This window comes from Coregonus lavaretus, assembly GCF_964263955.1.
Source record: "Coregonus lavaretus genome assembly, chromosome: 27".
Classification (NCBI taxonomy): domain Eukaryota; kingdom Metazoa; phylum Chordata; class Actinopteri; order Salmoniformes; family Salmonidae; genus Coregonus; species Coregonus lavaretus.
In genome coordinates this window covers 36,508,865-36,521,952 of record NC_140014.1, presented here as the reverse complement: position 1 = coordinate 36,521,952, position 13,088 = coordinate 36,508,865, and the positions used below count along the sequence as shown (strand labels likewise).

Sequence of the window (13,088 nt, the reverse complement as noted above, 5' to 3'; positions counted from 1 at the left end):
AAGGAGAGAGTAGGGCCTCCCTCACCAAAACTTCCACCTCAGAAACTATAATTGTTTCACTGAACCACCCGAATAAAAACTCTCCCAACTTCCACTTTAGAAATTAGAATTGTTGTGAACTACAGCGGTTCAATGTTTCAAGGAATAGACTCAACTTACTTTATTCAGCTAGCTAAAAATGACACCATAGCTAACTAGCATGCTAGCATCCAATAACACACAGTTTGGCACCAATACTTGGTTACAACAAACTACCAATAGTGTGTTAACACACTAAACAGATAATTCGTGTCCGTGTCTAGTTCCTTTCATAACGCAGCAATAATTAAACGTTGGCTAGCTAGCACAAATATATTGTATTTAGCTGCTACAGTACAGTTAGCTGGTCGTGTTGGCTAGCTAGCAATGGCTACTGTGTTGACTTTGTTTGAAAAACGGCTAGCTAGCTAGCTTCGTGCTACACCCGGCACCGCCGAAAAGAATGCTAACCTACAATAACTACCCACAACAGCCCACGATGCCTAACTATGACGCCATAGCTAACTAGCATGCTAGCATCCAATAACACACGGTTTAGCACCAATACTTGGTTACAACAAACTACCAATAGTGTGTTAACACACTAAACAGATAATTCGTGTCCGTGTCTAGTTCCTTTCATAACGCAGCAAAAATTAAACGTTGGCTAGCTAGCACAAATATATTGTATTTAGCTGCTACAGTACAGTTAGCTGGTCGTGTTGGCTAGCTAGCAATGGCTACTGTGTTGACTTTGTTTGAAAAACGGCTAGCTAGCTAGCTTCGTGCTACACCCGGGACCGCCGAATACAATGCTAACATACAATAACTACCCACAACAGCCCACGATGCCTAACTATGACGCCATAGCTAACTAGCATGCTAGCATCCAATAACACACAGTTTAGCACCAATACTTGGTTACAACAAACTACCAATAGTGTGTTAACACACTAAACAGATAATTCGTGTCCGTGTCTAGTTCCAATCATAACGCAGCAATAATTAAACGTTGGCTAGCTAGCACAAATATATTGTATTTAGCTGCTACAGTACAATTAGCTGGTCGTGTTGGCTAGCTAGCAATGGCTACTGATGGAGAAGGGGAGCTAGAGAATGTGAAAAGAGGGATAGAGGGAGAGGAGAGTAAATATACATGCTGAAGATGGATGGGAAAGAGAGGGGACAGTTGAAGGAGGGGAGGACAGAAGCATAAAGAAAGAGGAGACTGACAAAGGGAGATAGAGGAAGAGGATGTGTTTAATAAGATTTACTAGATTACTGTCAGACTGTGCAGAATCACATGATCTACAACCTTGCATCCCAAATAACTACTCATTATGTGATTAAGATTAACGATTGCCCTACTCAAACCCCTTAAACTGAGAGTGTATTTTGAAAGATTGAAGGATATGACTTCAGCTGTGTACGTACATGGACAAAACTATATCTCCATGTTAAGATACAGGTTAGACCTTAGTCATGCTGAAAATACATTTTATTTTATTTTTATTTCACCTTTATTTAACCAGGTAAGCCAGTTGAGAACAAGTTCTCATTTACAACTGCGACCTGGCCAAGATAAAGCAAATCAGTGCAAAAAAAACAACAACACAGAGTTACATATGGGGTAAAACAAAACATAAAGTCAAAAATACAACAGAAAATATATATACAGTGTGTGCAAATGTAGCAAGTTATGGAAATGTGAGGTAAGGCAATAAATAGGCCATAGTGCAAAATAATTACAATTAGTATTAACACTGGAATGATAGATGTGCAAGAGATGATGTGCAAATAGAGATACTGGGGTGCAAATGAGCAAAATAAATAATAATATGGGGATGAGGTAGTTGAGTGGGCTAATTTCAGATGGGCTGTGTACAGGTGCAGTGATCGGTAAGGTGCTCTGACAACTGATGCTTAGTGAGGGAGATAAGAGTCTCCAGCTTCAGAGATTTTTGCAGTTCGTTCCAGTCATTGGCAGCAGAGAACTGGAAGGAATGGCGGCCAAAGGAGGTGTTGGCTTTGGGGATGACCAGTGAGATATACCTGCTGGAGCGCAGACTACGGGTGGGTGTTGCTATGGTGACCAATGAGCTAAGATAAGGCAGGGATTTGCCTAGCAGTGATTTATAGATGGCCTGGAGCCAGTGGGTTTGGCGACGAATATGTAGTGAGGACCAGCCAACAAGAGCGTACAGGTCACAGTGATGGGTAGTATATGGGGCTTTGGTGACAAAACGGATGGCACTGTGATAGACTACATCCAATTTGCTGAGTAGAGTGTTGGAGGCTATTTTGTAAATGACATCGCCGAAGTCAAGGATCGGTAGGATAGTCAGTTTTACGAGGGCATGTTTGGCAGCATGAGTGAAGGAGGCTTTGTTGCGAAATAGGAAGCCGATTCTAGATTTAACTTTGGATTGGAGATGCTTAATGTGAGTCTGGAAGGAGAGTTTACAGTCTAACCAGACACCTAGGTATTTGTAGTTGTCCCCATACTCTAGGTCAGACCCATCGAGGGTAGTGATTCTAGTCGGGTGGGCGGGTGCCAGCAGCGTTCGATTGAAGAGCATGCATTTAGTTTGACTTGTGTTTAAGAGCAGTTGGAGGCTACGGAAGGAGAGTTGTATGGCACTGAAGCTCGTTTGGAGGTTTGTTAACACAGTGTCCAATGAAGGGCCAGATGTATTCAAAATGGTGTCGTCTGCGTAGAGGTGGATCTGAGAATCACCAGCAGCAAGAGCGACTTCATTGATATACACAGAGAAAAGAGTCGGCCCAAGAATTGAACCCTGTGGCACCCCCATAGAGACTGCCATAGGTCCAGACAACAGGCCCTCCGATTTGACACATTGAACTCTATCTGAGAAGTAGTTGGTGAACCAGGCGAGGCAGTCATTTGAGAAACCAAGGCTATTTAGTCTGCCAATAAGAATGCGGTGGTTGACAGAGTCGAAAGCCTTGGCCAGGTCAATGAAGGCGGCTGCACAGTACTGTCTATTATCGATCGCGGTTATAATATCGTTTAGGACCTTGAGCGTGGCTGAGGTGCACCCATGACCAGCACGGAAACCGGATTGCATAGCGGAGAAGGTGTGATTCGAAATGGTCGGTGATCTGTTTGTTAACTTGGCTTTCAAAAACTTTCGAAAGGCAGGGCAGGATGGATATAGGACTTTAACAGTTTGGATCTAGAGTGTCACCCCCTTTGAAGAGGGGGATGACCGCGGCAGCTTTCCAATCTCTGGGGATCTCAGACGTTACGAAAGAGAGGTTGAACAGGCTAGTAATAGCGGTTGCGACAATTTCGGCGGCTAATTTCAGAAAGAAAGGGTCCAGATTGTCTAGCCCAGATGATTTGTAGGGGTCCAGATTTTGCAGCTCTTTCAGAACATTAGCTGTCTGAATTTGTGTGAAGGAGAAGCGGGGGGGGGGGGGGCATGGGCAAGTTGCAGCGGAGGGTGTAGAGCTGGTGGCCGGGGTAGTGGTAGCCAGGTGGAAAGCATTGCCAGCCGTAGCAAAATGCTTGTTGAAATTCTCGATTATTGTAGATTTATCGGTGGTGATAGTGTTTCCTAGCCTCAGTGCAGTGGGCAGCTGGGAGGAGGTGCTCTTATTCTCCATGGACTTTACAATGTCCCAAAACTTTTTGGAGTTAGTGCTACAGGATGCAAATTTCTGTTTGAAAAAGCTAGCCTTTGCTTTCCTAACTGCTTGTGTATATTGGTTCCTAATCGCGGGGGCTATTCGATGCTAATGCAGTACGCCACAGGATGTTTTTGTGCTGGTCATATGAAGTCCACTGTTAGTAAAGACAAGGTCTCTTGCACAATATGAAAGCATAGCTCTGTTTGTGAAATGATGCTCAGTGGCTGTAAACTAATGTTGTCAGATCTGCCCGGGCATGTAGATGGTTGCTCTCCTACAGTTCCCTCTTCTTGGCATGGCTCTTAGTCAACACCAGGGCAGGCAGTCCTGTAATGAAGACACTGTAGCTGATAAAATGCTGAACCTAGTGTTTGTTGCTAATAGTAACCTACGGTAACGCACGGTCTGTACTTGTCTCTAGTAGTAACCTACGGTCTGTACTTGTCTCTAGTAGTAACCTACGGTCTGTACTTGTCTCTAGTAGTAACCTACAGTCTGTACTTGTCTCTAGTAGTAACCTACAGTCTGTACTTGTCTCTAGTAGTAACCTACGGTCTGTACTTGTCTCTAGTAGTAACCTACGGTCTGTACTTGTCTCTAGTAGTAGCCTACGGTCTGTACTTGTCTCTAGTAGTAACCTACGGTCTGTACTTGTCTCTAGTAGTAACCTACGGTCTGTACTTATCTCTAGTAGTAGCCTACGGTCTGTACTTGTCTCTAGTAGTAACCTACGGTCTGTACTTGTCTCTAGTAGTAGCCTACGGTAACACATCTCGTCTTGGCTGTAACCTCAGTGCACCTGTCCTTTCTATCACCTGTGTCCTCCCGTCATTCATCATGTTTCTTGTTACTTACAGTTGAGAAGCCACTTGTACTGAGTGGACATGTGCAGGTAGCCTGGTGGTAAGAGCATTGGGACAGTAACTCAAAGGTTGCTTGTTTGAATCCCCAGAGCTGGCAAGTTGGAAAAATATGCAGTTCTGCCCTTGAGCAAGGCAGTTAACAACTGCTCCCTGTGGATGTCGATTAAGGCATCCCCCACACCTCTCTGATTCAGAGGGGTTAATGAAGACACATTTTGGTTGAATGCATTCAGTTGTGCAACTGACTAGGTATCCCCTTTTCCATGAATTTTAAACATACCTGGAGTTGGCCCAATCAATAAGACTGTCTGTGAAAAGTATAATGTGTAGATTTGGAGTTTTAAACCCCCAAGTCCCTGTCTGTCTGTCTGTGCCCCTGTCTAACTGTCTGTCCATCTCTCCTCTCCCTGTCTGTCTCTCCACAGCTGGATGGACGTCAGGACGGCCCTGGGGACTCCAGGGAGAAGGTGCTGGAGTTTGGTTTTGACTACTGCTACTGGTCTGTTGCCCCAGAGGAACCACACTATGCCTCACAGGAGGAGGTAAGGAGTCTGTAGTTCTGTGTTTGTGTAACAGAGTAGGTCCTGCCAAACCTGGGCCCTTCTGTACACCAACACTTCAAACTCCCGCACCGTTAGAGATTCCACATCGGCTACAATTGTTTAGGTATGGTGTTTTCGTGCCATGTTTCGTGCCTTCTGGGTGAAGGCAGCACCAGGCATGTGCGTGTCAGGCAGCCTGGGGACGTTGGGTAGGGTGGGCAATCGCAACCACTGGGCCGTGTTCAATAGGGCATGCAAAGGAAAATGAGGGTTTGTATTTGGACAAATCCAGGTAGTCCCTCCCTGTTTCCTTTCCTTTGGTGCCTAATGAACATGGCACTCATCTGAAGGAAGAGTCCAGGGGAATTAATACTGTCCTTGAAAAAAAGCTAAACAAGACAAAAACGCCCCCCTACCCCCAAATGGCTACTGAAGGGATAGGATCTCAGCTCCATCTGTTCCCCAGAGTTCTGTTGAGTATCACGTTTCCTTTTATGTCTCTGTGATTGGCTGATTAGATCTGTTTGTGTTTCTTTGATTGGTGGGTGCTACCTTTTTCCTGGTACTGAGCGGAGGAGGAGCCAGAATAAGACCCACCCCCTCAGAACACAGACTAGTGGAAATCGTTTCTCTTATCACGCGGGAAAATGTACTACAGCATTGTGTCATGTTAGTTGGAGTTCCATTTATAATGGTCCCGTGTAGCTCAGTTGGTAGAGCATGGCGCTTGCAATGCCAGGGTTGTGGGTGCGTTTCCCACGTGGGGGCCAGTATGAAAAATGTATGCACTCACTAACTGTAAGTCGCTCTGGATAGGATAAGAGCGTCTGCTAAATGACTAAAATGTAGAGCTCAAACTTGATGAATGCTGCATTGTCTTGTTGCTCTGATTCCCGACTGATTTAATCACAAACCAACATTTCCATCAAGGACAACCTATGCAAGCAATGTACCAACATGGGAAAAAGCCTTCGACCACCCTGGCCTGGTCTAGATATCCCATGATTTTGTTCTGGTCTTTGTCTGTGGAGACTGGAGAGTTAGTTCCTCTCTGTCTTTCTGTCTCTCTCTCTCTCTCTCTCTCTCTCTCTCTCGATCTCTCTCTCTCTTTCTCTCTCCCTCTCTCTCTCTCTATTAGTTTCCATTTAAATTCCCTACCACCAACCCTCTCTCTCTCTCCCTCTCTCTCTCTCTTTCTCTCTCCCTCTCTCTCTCTCTATTAATTTCCATTTAAATTCCCTACCACACACCCTCTCTCTCTCTCTCTCTCTCTCTCTCTCTCTCTCTCTCTCTCTCTCTCTCTCTCTCTCTATTAAATTCAATTTAAATTCCCCAACCACCCACCCACCCTCTCTCTCTCTCTCTCTCTCTCAAATTCAATTTAAATTCCCTACCACCCACCCTCTCTCTCTTTCCCTCTCTCTCTCTATTAAATTCAATTTAAATTCCCTATCACCCTCTATCTCTCTCACTGTCACTCTCTTTCCTCTCTCTCGCCCTCTCTTTTCTCTATCGCTCCATTCTCTCCATCTGAGTTGTGTCCAGTCAGAGGGTGCTGTCGGGGCGGCCCCGCCACTACATTCCTCTGGTGACTCGTGGTGGGCGAGGAGGAGGGCAAACAGGGGCACGACATACCCATACAATATAGAGTGTGTGTTTTGTCTTTAATTCTGTGGAGCAGGGTCACTGGATCACAGTCTGACCTCTGAGGCCTGTGAGTGTGTTTTGTCTTTAATTCTGTGGAGCAGGGTCACTGGATCACAGTCTGACCTCTGAGGCCTGTGAGTGTGTTTTGTCTTTAATTCTGTGGAGCAGGGTCACTGGATCACAGTCTGACCTCTGAGGCCTGTGAGTGTGTTTTGTCTTTAATTCTGTGGAGCAGGGTCACTGGATCACAGTCTGACCTCTGAGGCCTGTGAGTGTGTTTTGTCTTTAATTCTGTGGAGCAGGGTCACTGGATCACAGTCTGACCTCTGAGGCCTGTGAGTGTGTTTTGTCTTTAATTCTGTGGAGCAGGGTCACTGGATCACAGTCTGACCTCTGAGGCCTGTGAGTGTGTTTTGTCTTTAATTCTGTGGAGCAGGGTCACTGGATCACAGTCTGACCTCTGAGGCCTGTGAGCGTGTGACTGTTCCACACAGTCAGTGGCACCAGAACCGACATTTAGCAGTCACACGTCACAAATAGTTGCTAGGTCTACCCTTCTTTCTAGCGTCTGTCCCAAAGTATAATATATTTACATTTCTGTATGTTGACAAATAAACTGCTTGTGTTAGGTTACCTGAGCCCAACACTAAGGAATGGTCTACGGCCCAGACAACAGATAGTCTGTGTTGTTTGTGTGGTTTCAGAACACTTAATTGCCTTAGCAGTTTATACTTTCCCCAGACTTTCACACACATATGTAATTATTGAAAAATAATAGTTTTGTTTTCTTTCTTTATAGGTACAACTCATGTAATAGACCTGCTCATCAATTCTACAGTCGTTAATTGCATTAAAAAAGTGTCACTATTTTAGAAAAGTGTTGGGGATTTTCTCTCATTGGTGCTAAGCACTATTTTAAAGTCACTATTTAAGTGTAGTGTTTTTCTCAAGCACCATGTCAGTGTGCTGTAGTGTAGTTTTGTGTATCCAGGGTATCCTGGCTTCACTTCCTGTGGATTCCTGTGGGACTGAGTAAATCTGAGACCCATGAAGGAAAGAGGGAGAGAGAGAGAGAGAGAAGGGAAACTCTATATCACTACAACTGCTCCTCTAGTCTAGACTAGTCTCTGCAACCCCCTTTCCCCACCACCCCAAGCTTCTATACTGGAGCTCTACTCTGTTGCTACACACTGTCTGGATGGATATGCCACAGAATGAAATAGAACATACAGTGAGGGAAACAAATATTTGATCCCCTGCTGATTTTGTACGTTTGCCCACTGACAAAGACATGATCAGTCTGTAATTTTAATGGTAGGTTTATTTGAACAGTGAGAGACAGAATAACAACAAAAAAATCCAGAAAAACGCATGTCAAAAATGTTATAAATTGATTTGCATTTTAATGAGGGAAATAAGTATTTGACCCCTCTGCAAAACATGACTTAGTACTTGGTGGCAAAACCCTTGTTGGCAATCACAGAGGTCAGACGTTTCTTGTAGTTGGCCACCAGGTTTGCACACATCTCAGGGGGGATTTTGTCCCACTCCTCTTTGCAGATCTTCTCCAAGTCATTAAGGTTTCGAGGCTGACGTTTGGCAACTCGAACCTTCAGCTCCCTCCACATATTTTCTATGGGATTAAGGTCTGGAGACTGGCTAGGCCACTCCAGGACCTTAATGTGCTTCTTCTTGAGCCACTCCTTTGTTGTTGTGTTTTGGGTCATTGTCATGCTGGAATACCCATTCACGACCCATTTTCAATGCCCTGCCTGAGGGAAGGTTCTCACCCAAGATTTGACGGTACATGGCCCCGTCCATCGTCCCTTTGATGCGGTGAAGTTGTCCCCTTAGCAGAAAAACACCCCCAAAGCATAATGTTTCCACCTCCATGTTTGACGGTGGGGATGGTGTTCTTGGGGTCATAGGCAGCATTCCCCCTCCTCCAAACACGGCAAGTTGAGTTGATGCCAAAGAGCTCGATTTTGGTCTCATCTGACCACAACACTTTCATCCAGTTCTCCTCTGAAGCATTCAGATGTTCATTGGCAAACTTCAGACGGGCCTGTATATGTGCTTTCTTGAGCAGGGGGACCTTGCGGGCGCTGCAGGATTTCAGTCCTTCACGGCGTAGTGTGTTACCAATTGTTTTCTTGGTGACTATGGTCCCAGCTGCCTTGAGATCATTGACAAGATCCTCCTGTGTAGTTCTGGGCTGATTCCTCACTGTTCTCATGATCATTGCAACTCCACGAGGTGAGATCTTGCATGGAGCCCCAGGCCGAGGGAGATTGATAGTCCTTTTGTTTCTTCCATTTGAGAATAATCGTACCAACTGTTGTCACCTTCTCACCAAGCTGCTTGGCGATGGTCTTGTAGCCATTCCAGCCTTGTGTAGGTCTACAATCTTGTCCCTGACATCCTTGGAGAGCTCTTTGGTCTTGGCCATGGTGGAGAGTTTGGAATCTGATTGATTGATTGCTTCTGTGGACAGGTGTTTTTTATACAGGTAACAAGCTGAGATTAGGAGCACTCCCTTTAAGAGTGTGCTCCTAATCTCAGCTCGTTACCTGTATAAAAGACACCTGGGAGCCAGAAATCTTTCTGATTGAGAGGGGGTCAAATACTTATTTCCCTCATTAAAATGCAAATCAATTTATACAATTTATAATTTTTGACATGCGTTTTTCAGGATTTTTGTTGTTGTTATTATGTCTCTCACTGTTCAAATAAACCTACCATTAAAATTATAGACTGATCATTTCTTTGTCAGTGGGCAAACGTACAAAATCAGCAGGGGATCAAATACTTGTTTCCCTCACTGTAGCTCTATGGCATATGCTGCAGTGAGGTAGTTGAGTCTCCTCCAAAGGGGATTTCACTGTATACACTCTAGTCAGAAAGAAGGAGAGAAGAGATGGAGAGCGAGGGGAGATTAGAGAGGCGGGGAAGGAGAGAGGAGGGAGAGAATTTGAATTTTAAAATCCCCTTTATTTAGTCAAAACCCTACAGTACATCAACAGGAGGGAGGGAGGGAGGGAGGGAGGGAGAGAGAGTTACATTGTTACAACACTGTATATATACATAATATGACATTTGAAATGTCTTTATTCTTTTGGAACTTCTGAGTGTAATGTTTACTGTTAATATTTATTGTTTATTTCACTTTTGTTCACTATCTACTTCACTTGCTTTGGCAATGTTAACATACGTTTCCCATGCTAATAAAGCCCCTTAAATTGAGAGAGAGAGAGAGAGAGAGAGAGAAAGAGAGAGAGAAAGAGAAAGAGAGAGAGAGAGAGAGAGAGAGAGAGAGAGAGAGAGAGAGAGAGAGAGAGAGAGAGAGAGAGAGAGAGAGAGAGAGAGAGAGAGAGAGAGAGAGAGAGAGAGAGAGAGAGAGAGAGAGAGAGAGAGAGAGAGAGAGAGAGAGAGAGAGAGAGAGAGAGGAGAGAGAGAGAGAGAAAACCCCAGGCTAAGCTCCAGGCTAACGTAATTCTGTAACAAAACCCAGCATTGTGCTCTAGATTCAGTTCCTGTCCAATGACGTCTTTGGCCTGAAATGTAACTGTGAAAATGACTTATTGGAGCGGCTGTGAGTTTGGCAGATGGGGGGGGGGGGGGCTGCAGAAGTTCTGTCCATTCCCCTCCTCCACCTCTGGAATTCACTGTTTGTCTCTCTCAATTCAATTCAATTTCAATTTAAGGGCTTTATTGGTATGGGAAACGTATGTTAACATTGCCAAAGCAAGTGAAGTAGATAGTAAACAAAAGTGAAATAAACAATAAATATTAACAGTAAATATTACACTCAGAAGTTTCAAAAGAATAAAGACATTTCAAATGTCATATTATGTATATATACAGTGTTGTAACAATGTGCAAATAGTTAAAGTACAAAATGGAAAATAAATAAACATAAATATGGGTTGTATTTACAATGGTGTTTGTTCTACACTGGTTGCCATTTTCTTGTGGCAACAGGTCACACATCTTGCTGCTGTGATGGCACACTGGTATTTCACCCAATAGATATGGGAGTTTATCAAAATTGTATTTGTTTTCTAATTCTTTGTGGGTCTGTGTAATCTGAGGGAAATATGTGTCTCTAATGTGGTCATACATTTGGCAGGAGGTTAGGAAGTGCAGCTCAGTTTCCACCTCATTTTGTGGGCAGTGTGCACATAGCCTGTCTTCTCTTGAGAGCCAGGTCTGCCTACGGCGGCTTTTCTCAATAGCAAGGCTATGCTCACTGAGTCTGTCCATAGTCAAAGCTTTCCTTAAGTTTGGCTCAGTCACGGTGGTCAGGTATTCTGCCACTGTGTACTCTGTTTAGGGCCAAATAGCATTCAAGTTTGCTCAGTTTTTTTGTTAATTCTTTCCAATGTGTCAACTAATTCTCTTTTTGTTTTCTCATTATTTGGTTGGGTCTAATTGTGTTGCTGTCCTGGGGCTCTGTGGGGTCTGTTTGTGTTTGTGAACAGAGCCCCAGGATCAGCTTCCTTAGGGGACTCTTCTCCAGGTTAATTTCTCTGTAGGTGATGGTTTTGTTATGGAAGGTTTGGGAATCACTTCCTTTTAGGTGGTTGTAGAATTTAAATGCTCTTTTTGGATTTTGATCATTAGCGGGTATCGGCCTTATTCTCCTCTGCATGCATTATTTGGCGTTTTACGTATTTTTGCAGAATGCAGTCTCTATTTGGTGGTTGTCCCATTTTGTGAATTCTTGGTTGGTGAGCAGACCCCAGACCTCACAACCATAAAGGGCAATGAGTTCTATAACTAATTCAAGTATTTTTAGCCAGATCCTAATTGGTATGCGAATTTTATGTTCCTTTTGATGGCGTGGAAAGGTCCTGCTTGCCTTGCCTCTCAGATCATTCACAGCTTTGTGGAAGTTACCTGTGGCGCTGATGTTTAGGCTGAGGTATGTATCGTTTTTTGTATACTCTAGGGCAATGGTGTCTAGATGGAATTTATATTTGTGGTCCTGGCAACTGGACCTTTTTTGGAACACCATTATTTTTGTCTTACTGAGATTTACTGTCAGGATCCAGGTCTGACAGAATCTATGCAGAAGTTCTAGGTGCTGCTGTAGGCTCTCCTTGGTTGGGGACAGAAGCACCAGATCATCAGCAAACAGTATACATTTGACTTCAGATTCTAGTAGGGTGAGGCCAGGTGCTGCAGACTGTTCTAGTGCCCCCGCCAATTCATTGATATATATGTTGAAGAGGGTGGGGCTCAAGCTGTATCCCTGTCTCACCCCACGGCCCTGTGGAAAGAAATGTGTGTGCTTTTTGCCAATTTTAACTGCACACTTGTTGTTTGTGTACATGGATTTTATTATGTTGTATTGTTTTTTCACCAACACCACTTTCCATTAATTTGTATGGTAGACCCTCATGCCAAATTGAGTCAAAAGCTTTTTTGAAATCAACAAAGCATGAGAAGACTTTGCCTTTGTTTTGGTTTGTTTGTTTGTCAATTAGGGTGTGCAGGGTGAATACGTGGTCTGTCGTACGGTAATTTGGTAAAAAGACAATTTGACATTTGCTCAGTACATTGTTTTCACTGAGGAAATGAACTAGTCTGCTGTTAATGATAATGCAGAGGATTGCTGTTAATACATATCCCATGGTAGTTATTGGGGTCAAATTTGTCTCCACTTTTGTGGATTGGGGGGGTGATCAGTCCTTGGTTCCAGAGCTTAGGATCTAAGGATGATGTTAAAGAGTTTAAGTATAGCCAATTGGAATTTGTGGTCTGTATATTTTATCATTTCATTTAGGATACCATCAACACCACAGGTCTTTTTGGATTGGAGGGTTTATATTTTGTCCTGTAGTTCATTCAGTTTAATTGGAGATTCCAGTGGGTTCTCTCTCTCTCTCTCTCTCTCTCTCTCTCTCTCTCTCTCTCTCTCTCTCTCTCTCTCTCTCTCTCTCTCTTTCAACCCTCTAAACTTCTGTTTTTCTTACAGGCTGCTACACATACAGTTGAAGTCGGAAGTTTACATACACCTTAGCCAAATACATTTAAACTCAGTTTTTCACAATTCCTGACATTTAATCCTTGTAAAAATTCCCTGTCTTAGGTCAGTTAGCATCGCCACTTTATTTTAAGAATGTGAAATGTCAGAATAATAGTAGAGAGAATGATTTATTTCAGCTTTATTTCATCACATTCCCAGTGGGTCAGAAGTTTACATACACTCAATTACTATTTGGTAGCATTGCCTTTAAATTGTTTAACTTGGGTCAAACGTTTCGAGTAGCCTTCCACAAGCTTCCCACAATAAGTTAGGTGAATTTTGGCCCATTCCTCCTGACAGGGCTAGTGTAACTGAGTCAGGTTTGTAGGCCTC

At 43.8% G+C, this 13,088-nt stretch overlaps 1 protein-coding gene across 1 annotated transcript in view; it reads left to right on the top strand.

Moving 5' to 3' along the window:
* Nucleotides 1–13,088, top strand: part of LOC311102985 (stAR-related lipid transfer protein 9-like) — a gene marked incomplete at its 3' end in the record, with an annotated part of 44,253 nt that overhangs the window by 7,318 nt on the left and 23,847 nt on the right. The window contains exon 3 of the mRNA XM_084144486.1: nt 4,961–5,077. Coding sequence (XP_084000612.1) covers nt 4,961–5,077 — 117 coding nt within the window. The remainder of the gene's footprint in view (nt 1–4,960; nt 5,078–13,088) is intronic.